This window comes from Myotis brandtii, unplaced genomic scaffold, assembly GCF_000412655.1.
Source record: "Myotis brandtii unplaced genomic scaffold, ASM41265v1 scaffold344, whole genome shotgun sequence".
NCBI lineage: Eukaryota > Metazoa > Chordata > Mammalia > Chiroptera > Vespertilionidae > Myotis > Myotis brandtii.
Window position 1 is genome coordinate 729,160 of NW_005363247.1, and position 13,300 is coordinate 742,459.

General features: G+C 40.8%; 1 protein-coding gene across 9 annotated transcripts in view; it reads right to left on the minus strand.

The window, feature by feature from the left end:
- CCNH (cyclin H) overlaps window positions 1-4,674 on the minus strand; it is a 51,266-nt gene extending 46,592 nt beyond the window's left edge. For 7 of the 9 annotated variants that reach the window (XR_001363136.1, XR_001363137.1, XM_014543940.1 and 4 more), the window contains exons 1-2: window positions 4,402-4,674; window positions 1,509-1,631 (exon numbers count right to left, since the gene is read on the minus strand). Coding sequence is in view for 7 of the 9 variants with exons in the window: in XM_014543940.1 (XP_014399426.1) it covers window positions 1,509-1,631; window positions 4,402-4,518 (240 nt within the window). In the remaining 2 variants the exon portion in view is untranslated. Of the gene's footprint in view, window positions 1-1,508; window positions 1,632-3,469; window positions 3,494-4,401 lie in introns of those variants that run through there. The other 2 variants (XM_014543944.1, XM_005871483.2) reach the window with 2 other exon arrangements.
- Between the last annotated feature and the right edge of the window lie 8,626 nt (window positions 4,675-13,300).

Sequence of the window (13,300 nt, forward strand, 5' to 3'; positions counted from 1 at the left end):
CTGGCTGCCGGCCGCCATCTTGGCTGACAGTTAATTTGCATATACTCACTGATTAGCCAATGAAAAGGGTAGCGGTCATACGCCAATTACCATGTTTCTCTTTTATTAGTGTAGATGTGAAACAAAAAACAAAATTCTTAGTCAATTATAAATAAGCATCTATATATATAAAAGCCAAGCGACCATCAGACGGGTCACTATGACATGCACTGCAGCTGGCCAACAAGCCCGATTGGGGGCGGCCCCTCCTCCCGGCTAGGCCAGATCAGGGGCGGGGCCAGCTGGCCAACTGCCCACGACCGGCCCTGTCCCCAACCAGCCCTCATCGGGGCGGGCCAGCCGGACCCCACCCATGCACGAATTTGTGCACCAGGCTTCTAGTGTTGTATAAAGACAAGTTCCACAAAATTGTTCATTCAAGGACTCAGTTTCTTCAGCTGAAAAGATCACTTAAACCTACTACTTCATGCTATAATTCTCTTATCAGAAAAGAACTAAATCTAGAGATAGAAGCTAATCAAGTATATCTAAAATTCTTCCTGAATCTTTGATCTTTCCGGTGAAGGTCTAGTAAACTAAGAAGACACTACGAATACTTTTAGACTTAGTATGTTCAATAAAGTTCAATTTTTTCAACTATAAAAATGGAGATTATTTCCTAGGGGGTTATTCCATACTGTGTCCTAAGATATTCACTTGTATGATTTCAAAACTTAAGACTTATAATTAAGAGACTTTCATATTTGATTTTCATGACAAATCTGTGAAATATGGAAAAAATATTTTATACTCCTCCCTCTTTTTTCTGTATCTTTCAGCTTTTTCATCTCAGCTTATCTTCTATAAAAAAATAATACACAAAATAGGAACAATTACAGGGACAGTGTATTTAATCCATATAGCCAAAAAATTCTAACTACCTGTTTCTCCTCACCACTGCCCCATCACAGTAAGCACACACCTACACACAAATGGGGTCCTCAGAATCATATATCTGAAACATCATAAGACAATTTTTCACCCAAAGAAAATCTCCAGCTTCTATAAATCAGGTTTAAACATTCCTTATGGCATGAGCTTCAGCTAGGGATCTTTTGATTAAAAATATGAATAACTGCATTATTTCAAACATATTTCTGTGTGTGATACAGATGAAGAAGCACTAATCTATGTTCTGGTCCTAGTTCTATTAAGGACCTGGAGGGAAAATAATTTAATTTTTTCTTTCTTTATAAAGTGAGGATGTCATAGCTTATCATACATCTAGAAGACCTCAGAATTCTTCTATGAAATTAGACTTGAAACATAAGATATAATATAGGAATTCATAATTTAAGGCAGTTATTAAAAATATATAATGTGACAAAAACTTAAATACATAAATTATATATTTATATAACTAAGCTGCATTCCTGAATGAAGTGGATACAGGATTGAGCTATAAATTTAGAAGAGTTCATATTTCAGAAGTCAGCCAAAGGACATACTTCATCGCTAACATAACTTACCACCGCAGACCTCGGCATTGCTGGCTTAAACACTGAACAAAATTCCAATAATCTTTTCTCATAGTATTTGCAGAGTGTCATTTCTTCATGAGGCTCAAGAAAGACTGGATCATTGGGAAGAACCTTTAGATCAAAAGTTACAACAAAAGTTCAGTAAATTAAATGATCTTAAAATATTTTTCCCTGTCCAGATTAGTTTATATCTCCAGCCAAAGGGAAATACACTACATCTCATTTTCTCTTTATAGAATTGTTAAATATTACATAAAATAGCGTTAGGAAAATATTTAATTAACTAAAACTATACCATCATTTCACCATTTCTCAGAGTGTCAGCTGGACATTGCTTCATTAAGGTATAAGCAATCCTGATGGTGTGTGTGCATATGCTCACAGGTAAGTGAAATAAAAAAGAAGATATAGCCATAACCGGTTTGGCTCAGTGGATAGAGCATTGGCCTGCGGACTGAAAGGTCCCAGGTTCGATTCTGGTCAAGGGCATGTACCTTGGTTGTGGGCACATACCCAGTAGGAGGTGTGCAGAAGGCAGCTGATCAATGTTTCTCTCTCATCGATGTTTCTCTCTCTCTCTCTCTCCCCCTTCCTCTCTGTAAAAAATCAATAAAAAATATATATAAAAAAAGAAGATATACACTGTTAATAGCTGGAAAGTTTTCAAGACCCCTTTCTCAGTCACACAGGTTGAGATAAAAATCAACAAGTATCTCAAGGATAATTCTGACTCTGAAAACATTACCTCTCATCCATCTTTGTAAACTCTCTACAGGATACACTTGATGGTTAGCAAATACAACTTTACAACAAATATCCATTAGTTGCTGTTACTGGTTTAATTACAACTACCAAAATAAAAGATATATTGAAGTCCTAACTTCCCAGTACAGGCATACCTCGGAGATATTGCGGGTTCCGTTCCAGACCACCGCAATAAAGCAAATAGTAACCTTTTTACAGGTGGAGGGTCTTGCCTTCAGTTTGTAAAAAAACAAAACATCTGTGAAGCACAATAAGTGACACTCAATAAACTGAGGTATGCCTGTACCTCGGAATGTGACCTTATTTAGAAACTAGAGGCCCGGCGCACCGTGCGTGGGAACGGGTCCCTAGGCTTGGCCTGCGATCAGGGCCATCTTCCCCGCAGCCGGCCCGACCCCTGCCACCACCCACCCCTGGTTCCCCGTTCGCCATCGGGTGATCGGTGCCTGATGGCCAGGGGAAGGGACCGAGAGGTCGGCTGTTCCTGCCCGCTCGCCGGCCCTGGCCCAGCAGGGGATGGCTATCAGGTGATCGGAGCCTGCCAGCTGGGAAAGAGACCAAGAGGTGGTCAGTGTGCCTCATAGTGACTGGTGGAGCGGTCATTCTGCTGTTAGGGTCAATTTGCACATTACCCTTTTATTATATAGGATAGTCTCTTCAGGTGTAATTAGTTAAGTGAAGATCATACTGGAGTAGGATGGCTCCTAATTCAATATGACTGTTACCCTTAACATGTGCGGACACAGGCACAGAGAGAACACTATGCCAAGATGAAGGTGGAGGTTGGTGTTATGCTTCCACAAGCAAAAGGACCTGAGGTTACCAGAAGCTGGGAGAGGAAAAGAATCTTCTCCTAGAAGCTGCAGAGAACACCGATGGACCAACCCCTTGATCTCAGACTTCTAGCCTCCAGACTGTGAAACAATACATTTCTCTTGTTTTAAGGCACCCGGTTTGTGGTTAAAAAAAAAAAAATTCTTTAATGGCAGCCCTAGGAAACTAACACAGGCCCTAATTTTATAGACAGCATGTAATTGTGGTTTAGGGCAGGAATGTTGGGACTAAATCCTTTGGGTTCCAACCCTGGCTCTGCCACTTACTCGCAACATAGCCTAGAGAAGCTATTCAACCTCCCTGTCCCCGAGTTTCCTCAGCTGTAAGGGCAGGAAAATAACAGCACCCACCTCAGGGGACTGAAAGAGCTCATACTTGCCAAATGCTTAGAACAGCGCCTAGCAAACAGCATGGTGCATACTAAGGACGGCTTTGAGCAGCACAAACTTAAAGCGGTAAGAAATACGTGACCGAGGTAAAAAAAAGTACAGTATCTCAGTTCCAGGCCTGAGACGTCGGATACTTGCTGGAGGGAGGCTTTGTGCTTGCGAGGGAAGATGACACATTAGAGTGACGGCGAGCTAATCACAGGAAGGAGTTGGCTGGCAGGCCACCATCCTCCATCAGTCGGTTTGTGCTCCCGGCCTCCTGTCTCCCGGCCTCCAACCTGCCCCAGCCAATCCATTCACCACCGGGACGCTAGAGGGCTTATTCTAATACAGAACTTGATCAAGTTAATTTGCCATTGAAAACCTTTCACAAGTTCTCAATCCCTTCATCGTCAGGTTCAAACTCCTTATTTCCGCTTACGAATCGCCCACCGTCCCCAGCCTTTCCTGCACAAACGCTTAGCTTCCGCCGCGACCTTCCTGGAGCGTTTCAGGAGCCCGCCCGCCCGCCCGGCAGCTCCCGGCTTCCCACTTTTCACCTGGGGCTCTGGCCGCCTGGGATGGCCTGGCCCCGTCTCCCTGCATCCGTTACCGGGGAAAGCCTTCCTCGGCACCCCGGCGTGGCCAGGGAACGGCCCTAGTCCCGCACAGTCTCCTCTTCGCCATGCTACCGGTTACTCGTCTGCCGCTCCCCCACGGGAACGGCGCTGTCCGTCGCTGGACCTACAGCACCTGCCAAGGTGCTCGCCTGCTTACTCAATAGATAACCGCGCGCCGCGCAGTCAGGAGAGGGGAGGTGTGCAGCGAGCCCCCGGGGAGGAGAGGCGGGGGCCCCGCGGCTGTTCAGGAGTTTAGAGGCCAGGAGAGCAGCCGGCGGCCGTCCGAGTCCTCACCTTCCCGTTCGCCACCGCCTTGCATTTGAACTTGCGGTTGGCGTCGGCCCGCAGTCCCGCCAGCTGCTCCTCGCTGGCGAAAGTCCAGTGCCGCTTCTGGCTACTGTTGTGGTACATTCTCAGCTGTCAGGGCAGGAAAATAACTTCACTTTTCCAGGCCCAGGAAGTCTGGAGGAAAGGACCCCAAAAGCCACGCGAGCCGGTGGGAAGCACCTAACCCGGGACAGCTGAAGGCGTCTGGCTGGCCGGCGCGGGGGCACTGACGTCACGATCACGTGATCACTCCGTCCGCACTCGCGCTTCCGGTGCGGAGTAGAACGTCTCTTGCGTGGTTTGGCCACCGCCTGCTACGTAAGTGGGCGGAGCCTACGGCTGTGCCCCTCCTTTCGGTGAGCCCGACACTGGCTCCGCCCCTCTCTTGCAAAACTTAAAGGAGAAGCGACAGGCGGGGTGTCCGAAGGAATACAAATTGAGCATATGGAGAGGCTAACATAAAAAATTCACAGAGGGTAACCAGAAGTGGGGAAAGGACCCGGGAGGGTGTCATCTTTTAAATAGGCCACACGGGAAGGTGACTTAGAGCAAAGACTTGAAAGAGTTTGGGAATTCGCCCTATTGGTCAGGTGGGAGTGATGTTGGGGCAGATAGAACAGTCGAGGTTCCGAGGAAGTGCCTGGGGCACTGCCAAAAAGCTCTGCCCGGGAGATTCTGGAACGCGGTTGGAAGACTCGAAGCAGAGCTGTTTTTTACTGTTCTGCCACTAATGTGGCCCATCTTTTTCTGGGCCTTTTCCCTTCCCCCTCTGTTGGATTGGATTGGATTTTGCCAATCCTCTATTTCCATTTCTTAAAGCCAGTTTTAGGGTTTTCTTGAGATTCCCATCTTTATTATTGCCCCAAGGAAATCTTACAATAAGCTATCTGTTAATACTTAGGAGATTTACAATTTATTTTTGTTACTACTACTTTCAGAATTGCATTTGAGATACAAAATTTACATTGATTTCAAAAGACTTTGTTTTAGTATCTGTCCATTTAGGCACACTCTGTTCTCCTGTGCATCATACATCAGGCGAGAAAGAGATTTACCTACAGCAAATCATTTTTAAACGCAACAACAAATAAAAAACAGATAAAGGTGATGAGACACAAAGAGTTGAGATGTTGAAAAGGCCACACAATTAAAAAGAGGTGGCAGAATATTTCTAACTACTTTTTATAAAAAAAAGTTTTTAGAGGCTTAATAAAGGAATAATTTTTCTTCTTTTTTTGTTTCATTTAGGTGGGTGCAGTTAAGGGTAGAGTTTGCCAAAGTTATTTGAATTCAAATAACTTATACCATCTGTAGTTTATAACTTTGGAGATCCAGACACTCCTTGAACATGTGTCCATACTTGGACTAGTCCAGTGATGGCGAACCTTTTGAGCTCAGCGTGGCAGCATTTTGAAAAACCCTAACTTAACTCTGGTGCCGTGTCACATATAGAAATTTTTTGATATTTGCAACCATAGTAAAACAAAGAATTATATTTTTGATATTTATTTTATATATTTAAATGCCATTTAACAAAGAAAAATCAACCAAAAAAATGAGTTCGCGTGTCACCTCTGACATGCGTGTCATAGGTTCGCCATAACTGGACTAGTAAATTGGCTGAGGGAAGAGAGAAAATGAGAATAGGGATAAAGAAAATATGATGATATTAACCTAAAAAATAAAAAGCAAAGTAACAGGCATCAAGCATTTGCTTGAGATCAAAGTATAGCTATTATGGCAGCAATGATTCAGGCAGAAACCCAAATAATGTTATGATTATAGGGTGAAGGGGTTTTTATAAGAAAGGCAAGGGAAATAATTACTTGAATAGAAAAAATGAATTTCTATTGGTGCTAATGAGCTAAGTTCATTTTTACATATACATGGTGGTGCTAATTCTAAAGATTGTGCCCAGTCCAAGAGTTCTTTTGCCCAGTTCAAACATTTGAAAGGTTTTAGGAAAAGACGTGCAAGGCAGTTCTCTGGAATGGCTGCCCTAGTTCTATTTTAAATGGTTCCACTTATGTCAACTGTTTACTGTGTTAAGGAGGAACATGCAAGTTATGAATCCAATGGATTGTGAGTGCCTAAAAGATTGTACAATGGGAAAGAATAACTTAAAATGAAAACCAGAAAGTTACAAAAGATATATTTAGATAAAGAAGTGACTTGGATAAATAAATGTATGCACAAAATCTCAGGCCCATGACTGTTATATATACCATGTCAATTTTTAAAATTTTTGTTTTTCTGAAAGGCATTTGACAATTCCTTTAGTTTTATGTAAAGGGAAATAAAAATGGGCATTTGGGACAGATGGCAGAATTTGATTTTCACAGGGATATGAGTAAAATTGCTGAATGTCGTAGTTTATTTAGGAAGACAAATATGAAAAATCTGGTGTTTCTGGTGTAACTATTTTTTAATAAATCTTTAATAAATCTTAGTCTATTAAAGTTAACAGCATACTTTTGGGGATATAGAAGAAATTGTACCTAACTTAACCAACTACAGAATAAAGTTGTTGCTGATGCCCTAACATTAATACTCATGTATGATTTCTCTTATTAAGGTGAGCTAGGCTAGCCAATCTGCCTGAGTGATATTTCCATTTCAACCTGTAGAGCACAAATATTGCTTGTGCTACCGCTACAGCAGAAGGCAGACTGTGGTCTTATAACTTGGCGCCTTCACCCACTTTCATTTCTAGTTTCAAGTAGCAAGTGTGTCTCTCCACTTGTATGTTTTATTTATAAAAAAAAAAGTTAAAACATTAGGAATAGAGAGAAATGTATTTTTTATTTTAAAAATTATTTCATTTTTTTGCTGTTCTCCATCCAGACAAGTTTTCTTTAGTTTGTTAATTCCTGTAATTATAAAAGGAACATCAGATCATTGTTACCAGGCACACAGTATGTGGTAAACAGAATAAAAGTGAACGCTTGCCCCTCAGCCCCTGGAATTCCATTCTTGAATGTCACTCTCGGTGGATGCATATGCAGCTATCTTGCTTACTTTTAAAACAGGAATATTTTAATGTCACATGTGTACATGCAACTCATTCTTTTCAATAGCTGCATAATATTCCAGAACATACTTTTATCATCATTAATTATATTAAACAATGGCCCTATCTGTGGAAAATCCTGTCATTTCCAGACAATTTATTTTGTGTTGTCTGCTGTTTCCATGACACCTATCTCAGGAGCAGACACCCTTGTTTGTGAATATCTCTATGCTGACATGTCCCAGCTAAGACTAAGATCCCAATGGACATGAAGAATCACAGGATGTTTGCAATTCAAATTTAAAAGATGAAAACAAAAAGGCTAGTAGAAAAATGGACAACTAATGTAAATGGAGAATTCCTAGATCTGGGAAGAGAGAAATATATTAAAATAATTATCAATGCATGGCCAACTTCCTTCTACTCCTTGCCCCACCCCATTACTTTTAAATAACAATTTCTCTGCCACTTGATGGAGATGTTTCAAACAAACAACAAACACAAAACAATAATTAATTTATACTTCCCAGAGGGTAATAGAAAAACTCAAAACTTGGAACCAAAGATATTACTGCCCAGCTTGTGTGGCTCACTGGTTGAGCATCAACTTGTGAACCAGGAGGTCAAGGTTCGATTCTGGGTTTGCAGGCTCAGTCCCCAGTGGAGGGCGTGCAGGAGGCAGCCAATTAATGATTCTCTCTCATCACTGATGTTTCTATCTCTCTCTCTCTCCTCCTTTTCTCTCTGAAATTGAAAGGAGTTTTAGGGATAAAATAGGCAGGTTTATGGAGTTTTAGGAATAAAGAGGGTTCGTGGGGGAGGAATGCATAGGTGAGGGCTTGGAGCCACCAGAAGGCATACATTCACAGAGAATAAAAAAAGACACCAGGTGCCCCAGCTGGTTTGGCTCAGTGAATAGAGCATTGGCCTGCCGACTGAAGAGTCCCAGGTTCAATTCCCATCAGGGGCACATGCCTGAGTTGTGGCCTCAATCCCCTGAAGGGGGAATGCAGGAGGCAGCCAATCAACAGTTCTATTTCATCACTGATGTTTCTCTCTCCCTCTCTTCCTTTCCCCATCCTCTCTGAAATTAATAAAAGTATTTTTTTTTTAAAAAAAGGTGCCACAGGATAAGGGGAGAGGAAGACATCCATTCATAGTAGGTAAGGAAAAGCCACAGAGTATGGGGAAGAAGGAAACAAACTTTCACAGAGGATAGAGAAATGCCGACAAATGGCAGAAAGAGGAAAACAGATTTTTTCACAGGAGATAGAGAAATGTTACAAGATAAGGGGGAGCGAGGGAGGGGGCACCACGTGGGGTTTATGCTTTGAAGCTGATATTCTGCAGAAAGAGTGACCAGTTAGAAGAGCATAGGATCATAAAGTGGGGAAGGGGTCTAATTAGAAGGGAGCATAAAGAAACCAAGAACTACAGCCTTTATAAACCCTAGAAAAGGGGGCCTTGTGGCTCACCCCCATGGAACCCCCTCCCTACGTGAGAGTTTGTATTTGCTTCCAATAAATTTCCACCCTTTTCATCTACCACCTTTTGTCTGTGGCTTCATTCTTCGAATCCATCTGGACAAGAACCCAGGACAGAAATCACCCTTGCATCCTGCTCAAGAAAACAACCTGAATCAAAATCAATAAAAATATATTTTTAAAAAGTTATTACTAATTCATTAGGCACTATCCAGAAGTGAATGTTAACAGGAAAGATCACAGTGACTTACTTAAGTAAACACAATCTAATTTATTGTGCCACCTTTGTTAGACTGTGTTTAGTAGGTACTTTTAGATAAACTAAGTATTTTGCCTGCAGGCATTACCTCAAGGCCAAGGGTTGCCAGTCAGAGCGCAAGTGATGTAGAGCAGTTTTCATCTGTTGGTCACTGCAGAAAGGCTCTAGACTTACCCACGTGCTATGCCAAAGTTTCCCCTCTCTCTTGCTTTAGGATAACCTTCCCTCTTCAGGCTCTGCCCTAGTATCTTAATATTTTAGGGTAATAAAGATCAGAGGGCTTGATTTTAGGATTAAAGTAAGAAAAGGGAATAAGAAGGCTGACAGAGGAATCAATAAATATGTGTGCAATTGGAATAATTTTGCAGTCTAATAAGTGGTCTGATTTATAGTCCTTATTTCCCAAACACATTAGTATATTCATAGTTTCTGATTTTAGTGCCACAAGAGAAAAAAAGGTGGTGGTGGTGGGCAGAATAAAACCATATCTATGCTCACAAAACACACAATGTCTCTCTTGCTTTAAAATCTGACACAAAACTGTACCCCTTCAGCTTCTTTTCTTTTTTTTAAATTTCTTTATTGATTAAGTTATTACATATGTGTCCTTATCCCCACCAGAGGAACTGTGGTGGAAAGATGCATAGACTAGGCATTGTGAGTAAGTCACTTTAACTCTTAGATCTCTGTGGTCTTTTCCACGGAAAGGGAGGACAATCTTAAGATGATCTTAAATGCTAAAATGCCATGACTCAGATTTATGATTTTAATAACTTTCCAAATGGAATATGGAGGATGAAGGCAGACTTTGTAAAAGTCTGCCTCTGAATAGCCACATGAAGCAGTGCTTTAGATCTGTACAGCTAGATTTTATCCTACTGATTTGGCTTACTTGGAGTTAAAGTTTTCCAGGCCAGATTTCACCAGTTCCTACAGGACTTAGAGACATTAAGTAAATAGTCACTCTCAGAACCATTAGAGAGCTGAAACAGCACTGAGAGAAGGCTAGTCTACACATAGGGGTAGAGGAGGCACTACCGAAATCCAGCTTAATAAGGAAGTAGTTAGAAATAACAATAAATGTTTCTAACAGTCAAGTGGGATTAAGAGAAAGAATACATTAGGGTAGTACCAATTTTTATATCTGTGTCTATATTCACATACACAAATATAAGTATACACCTATACATTTATATCTTTTATATCCTGATTTGGGGATTCTAGCCTCTTAAAGTAACACATTTTACTGTCTTTATGATCATTTTCAAAGAATCAGAAAATATATGCCCTTATCAACACAATATATAGCATTTCACCTGCTACAGAGATGAGACTTAAAATAGATGCAGGAAAAGAGATTTGTATTAAATGTCAATAAAATATTTTGGCAAAGATGATTTAAAAGCAGACTTTATGGGGGGAAAAACCCACTACGTCAATTTAATACAAAAGAAGAATAATGACTATAGTATTTGTCATTCAAAGGCTATTAAATTGTGTTGTTTACCCCTATCTTCAGAAAAAAAATCACTTCTATTGTTGTGGTAAAACAACCTGCTTCCTATTTATAATGGTCTGGCCCTCTAGCAACTTCAGCACGAAATTATAGCTAATTTGCCTATAAACGTCAGGTGGTCATAATAATCTGGCCACTCAGTGTAGCTTTACAATGATGTTCAAAAACAATTAAGCCATTTGCAATTCTATTTGATATATATAATTAGCATTGGCTCTAAAATTCTTTTCTAGTTTTTATTTTCCCACTTGTCAAGTTGGACTAAGAGAAGAAGAGGAATTGCCTATGGCAAATACCTAGTTAGATTATCCAAAACAGAGTGCTTCTAAAAGAATAGAAAAGAAATAAACACAACAAACAGCATTTTAAAATACCCTTGATCTAAATGTAACCTCCCTAAATTGAAACACTTTTTCTTTTGTTTTAGGACTACCTAAAATTAAGGTTTAAAGAGGCTTGACAATATATTGAGGAGAGAATTCTCTAAATTCATGTCCATTTCTGCACACCTTACTAAATCACTGCTATACTCAAGTCCTGATACTAATTGTTAGGTGGCGGTGATGATGGTAATAGTGACATAAAAATGGCTCTTTTACAGTTCCTACTTCAGGGTCCTTAAAGTGTAATGGAACAATTATGCACAAACACAGCCCTCTGTCAATGACAGCAACCTTGGATAGGGCCCTATAGGGAGCAAGGTAATAAGTTTTCGTATCCCTAAATGCCAGTATCTGATACTAATGTAGATAAAACACCCATGTGGTTTGAATCCAATGGAAGACACAGAGCCTAGTTCCTTCATCCCCAACCAGTCACAGTTCAGTTAAAATGTTAGTGTCTCTTTCTGCTAGCCAGGGGTAGGTGGTCCATTTGAAGGTCATGCCATGCATTTTTTAAAAATCACTGTTAATAACAATCCTATATAATAAAAGGCTAATATGCAAATCGACCAAACGGCGGAATGACCGGTCACTATGACGTGCACTGACCACCAGGGGGCAGACGCTCAATGCAGGAGCTGCCCCCTGGTGGTCAGTGTGCTCCCACCGGGGGAGCGCTGCTCAGCCAGAGCTGGGCTCAGCGCAGCAGTGGTGGCAGGAGCTTCTCCTGCCTCTGCTGCAGGCAGGAGGTAAGGAGCAAGGAGTCCCATACTGTGAGAGCCCCAGACTTCAAGAGGGATGTCTGACTGCTGGCTTAGGCCCCGAGGGATCCTGGACTGCAAGAAGGCGCAGGCAGGGCTGAGGAACCCCCCACTCCCCCAATGCACGAATCTCGTGCACCAGCCTCTAGTAATAATAATAAAAAAAACACCAAAGTTGTCCTTAGCGTTAGTTCTATTACAATCATGATTGGGAGTGCTCTGTTACCACCTTTTCCTTTATTATTATTTTTAAATGCCAATTAATCAAAAGTGAGTCATTTCCAACACAGTTCTGTAACAATTAACAGGGTGGAAATACTTTATTTGTGACTCAGTAGATCTCATGTTTCAGAGCTCAGGATCTAAAATCAGAATCCCACCTTGACTACTTGCTACTGAGTATTCTTGGGAAAGCCACTTCAATCTATTTCATCCCCAGTTTTATCCTTTGAACAATGAAGAACATAGTTATAGCTATCTCATAAAGTGGTTGTGAGGATTAAATTAGTCAATGCATGTGAAGATATAGCAGAGTGAATGGGCTTCTACAAATTGTTCAATAAATATCAGTTATTACTTAATGGACATATATAGAATAGGCTAATTGAGGATATAATATTTATGTCAGTGGTTCTCAACCTTCCTAATGCCATGACCCTTTAGTACAGTTCCTCATGTTGTGGTGACCCCCAACCATAAAATTATTTTCGTTGCTACTTCATAACTGTAATTTTGCTACTGTTATGAATCTTAATGTAAATATCTGATATGCAGGATGTATTTTCATTGTTACAAATTGAACATAATTAAAGCATAGTGATTAATCACAAAAACAATATGTAATTATATATGTGTTTTCCGATGGTCTTAGGCAACACCTGTGAAAGGGTTGTTCGACCCCTAAGGGGTCGCGACCCACAGGTTGAGAACCGCTGATTTATGTGAATTTGAATTGTTATTGATATTGAGGGAAGGAGCACTTTAGGTGGATGGGATATGCTTGGGCAAAGTAAATGGGCACAAAGTACAAGGTGCAAATCTAGAGGCCAGGAAAGAGCATAGCTTGGTTGGTTGGAGAACAAAGTGAATTAACAGATAAGAACTAGTAAGAAGATTAACCGTGGGTCTTGAATGTCAAGCTGAGTAATTTCTATGTAATAGAGTAAAATTTTTCGAGTTGAGAGTAAAATTATCAGTGTTGCATTACTTTAATTTGGAAAGTATTTGTGATTGTTTAGATAATGAGGACTTTATAAACTCCACATTAAAATAGAACAAGGAAGTCAATTCTCATGGTGAGGCCCAAATGTCTTCTCTTGGGATTAACTACATCAAACTCAGGATTATGAAGGTGAATTCCCCACCATGCTCCCAGATAGGGAGATAGGCAGTATATCATGTATATCATATAGCAGATGCTATATGAGATGTAATACATTTATATAGTACCTTT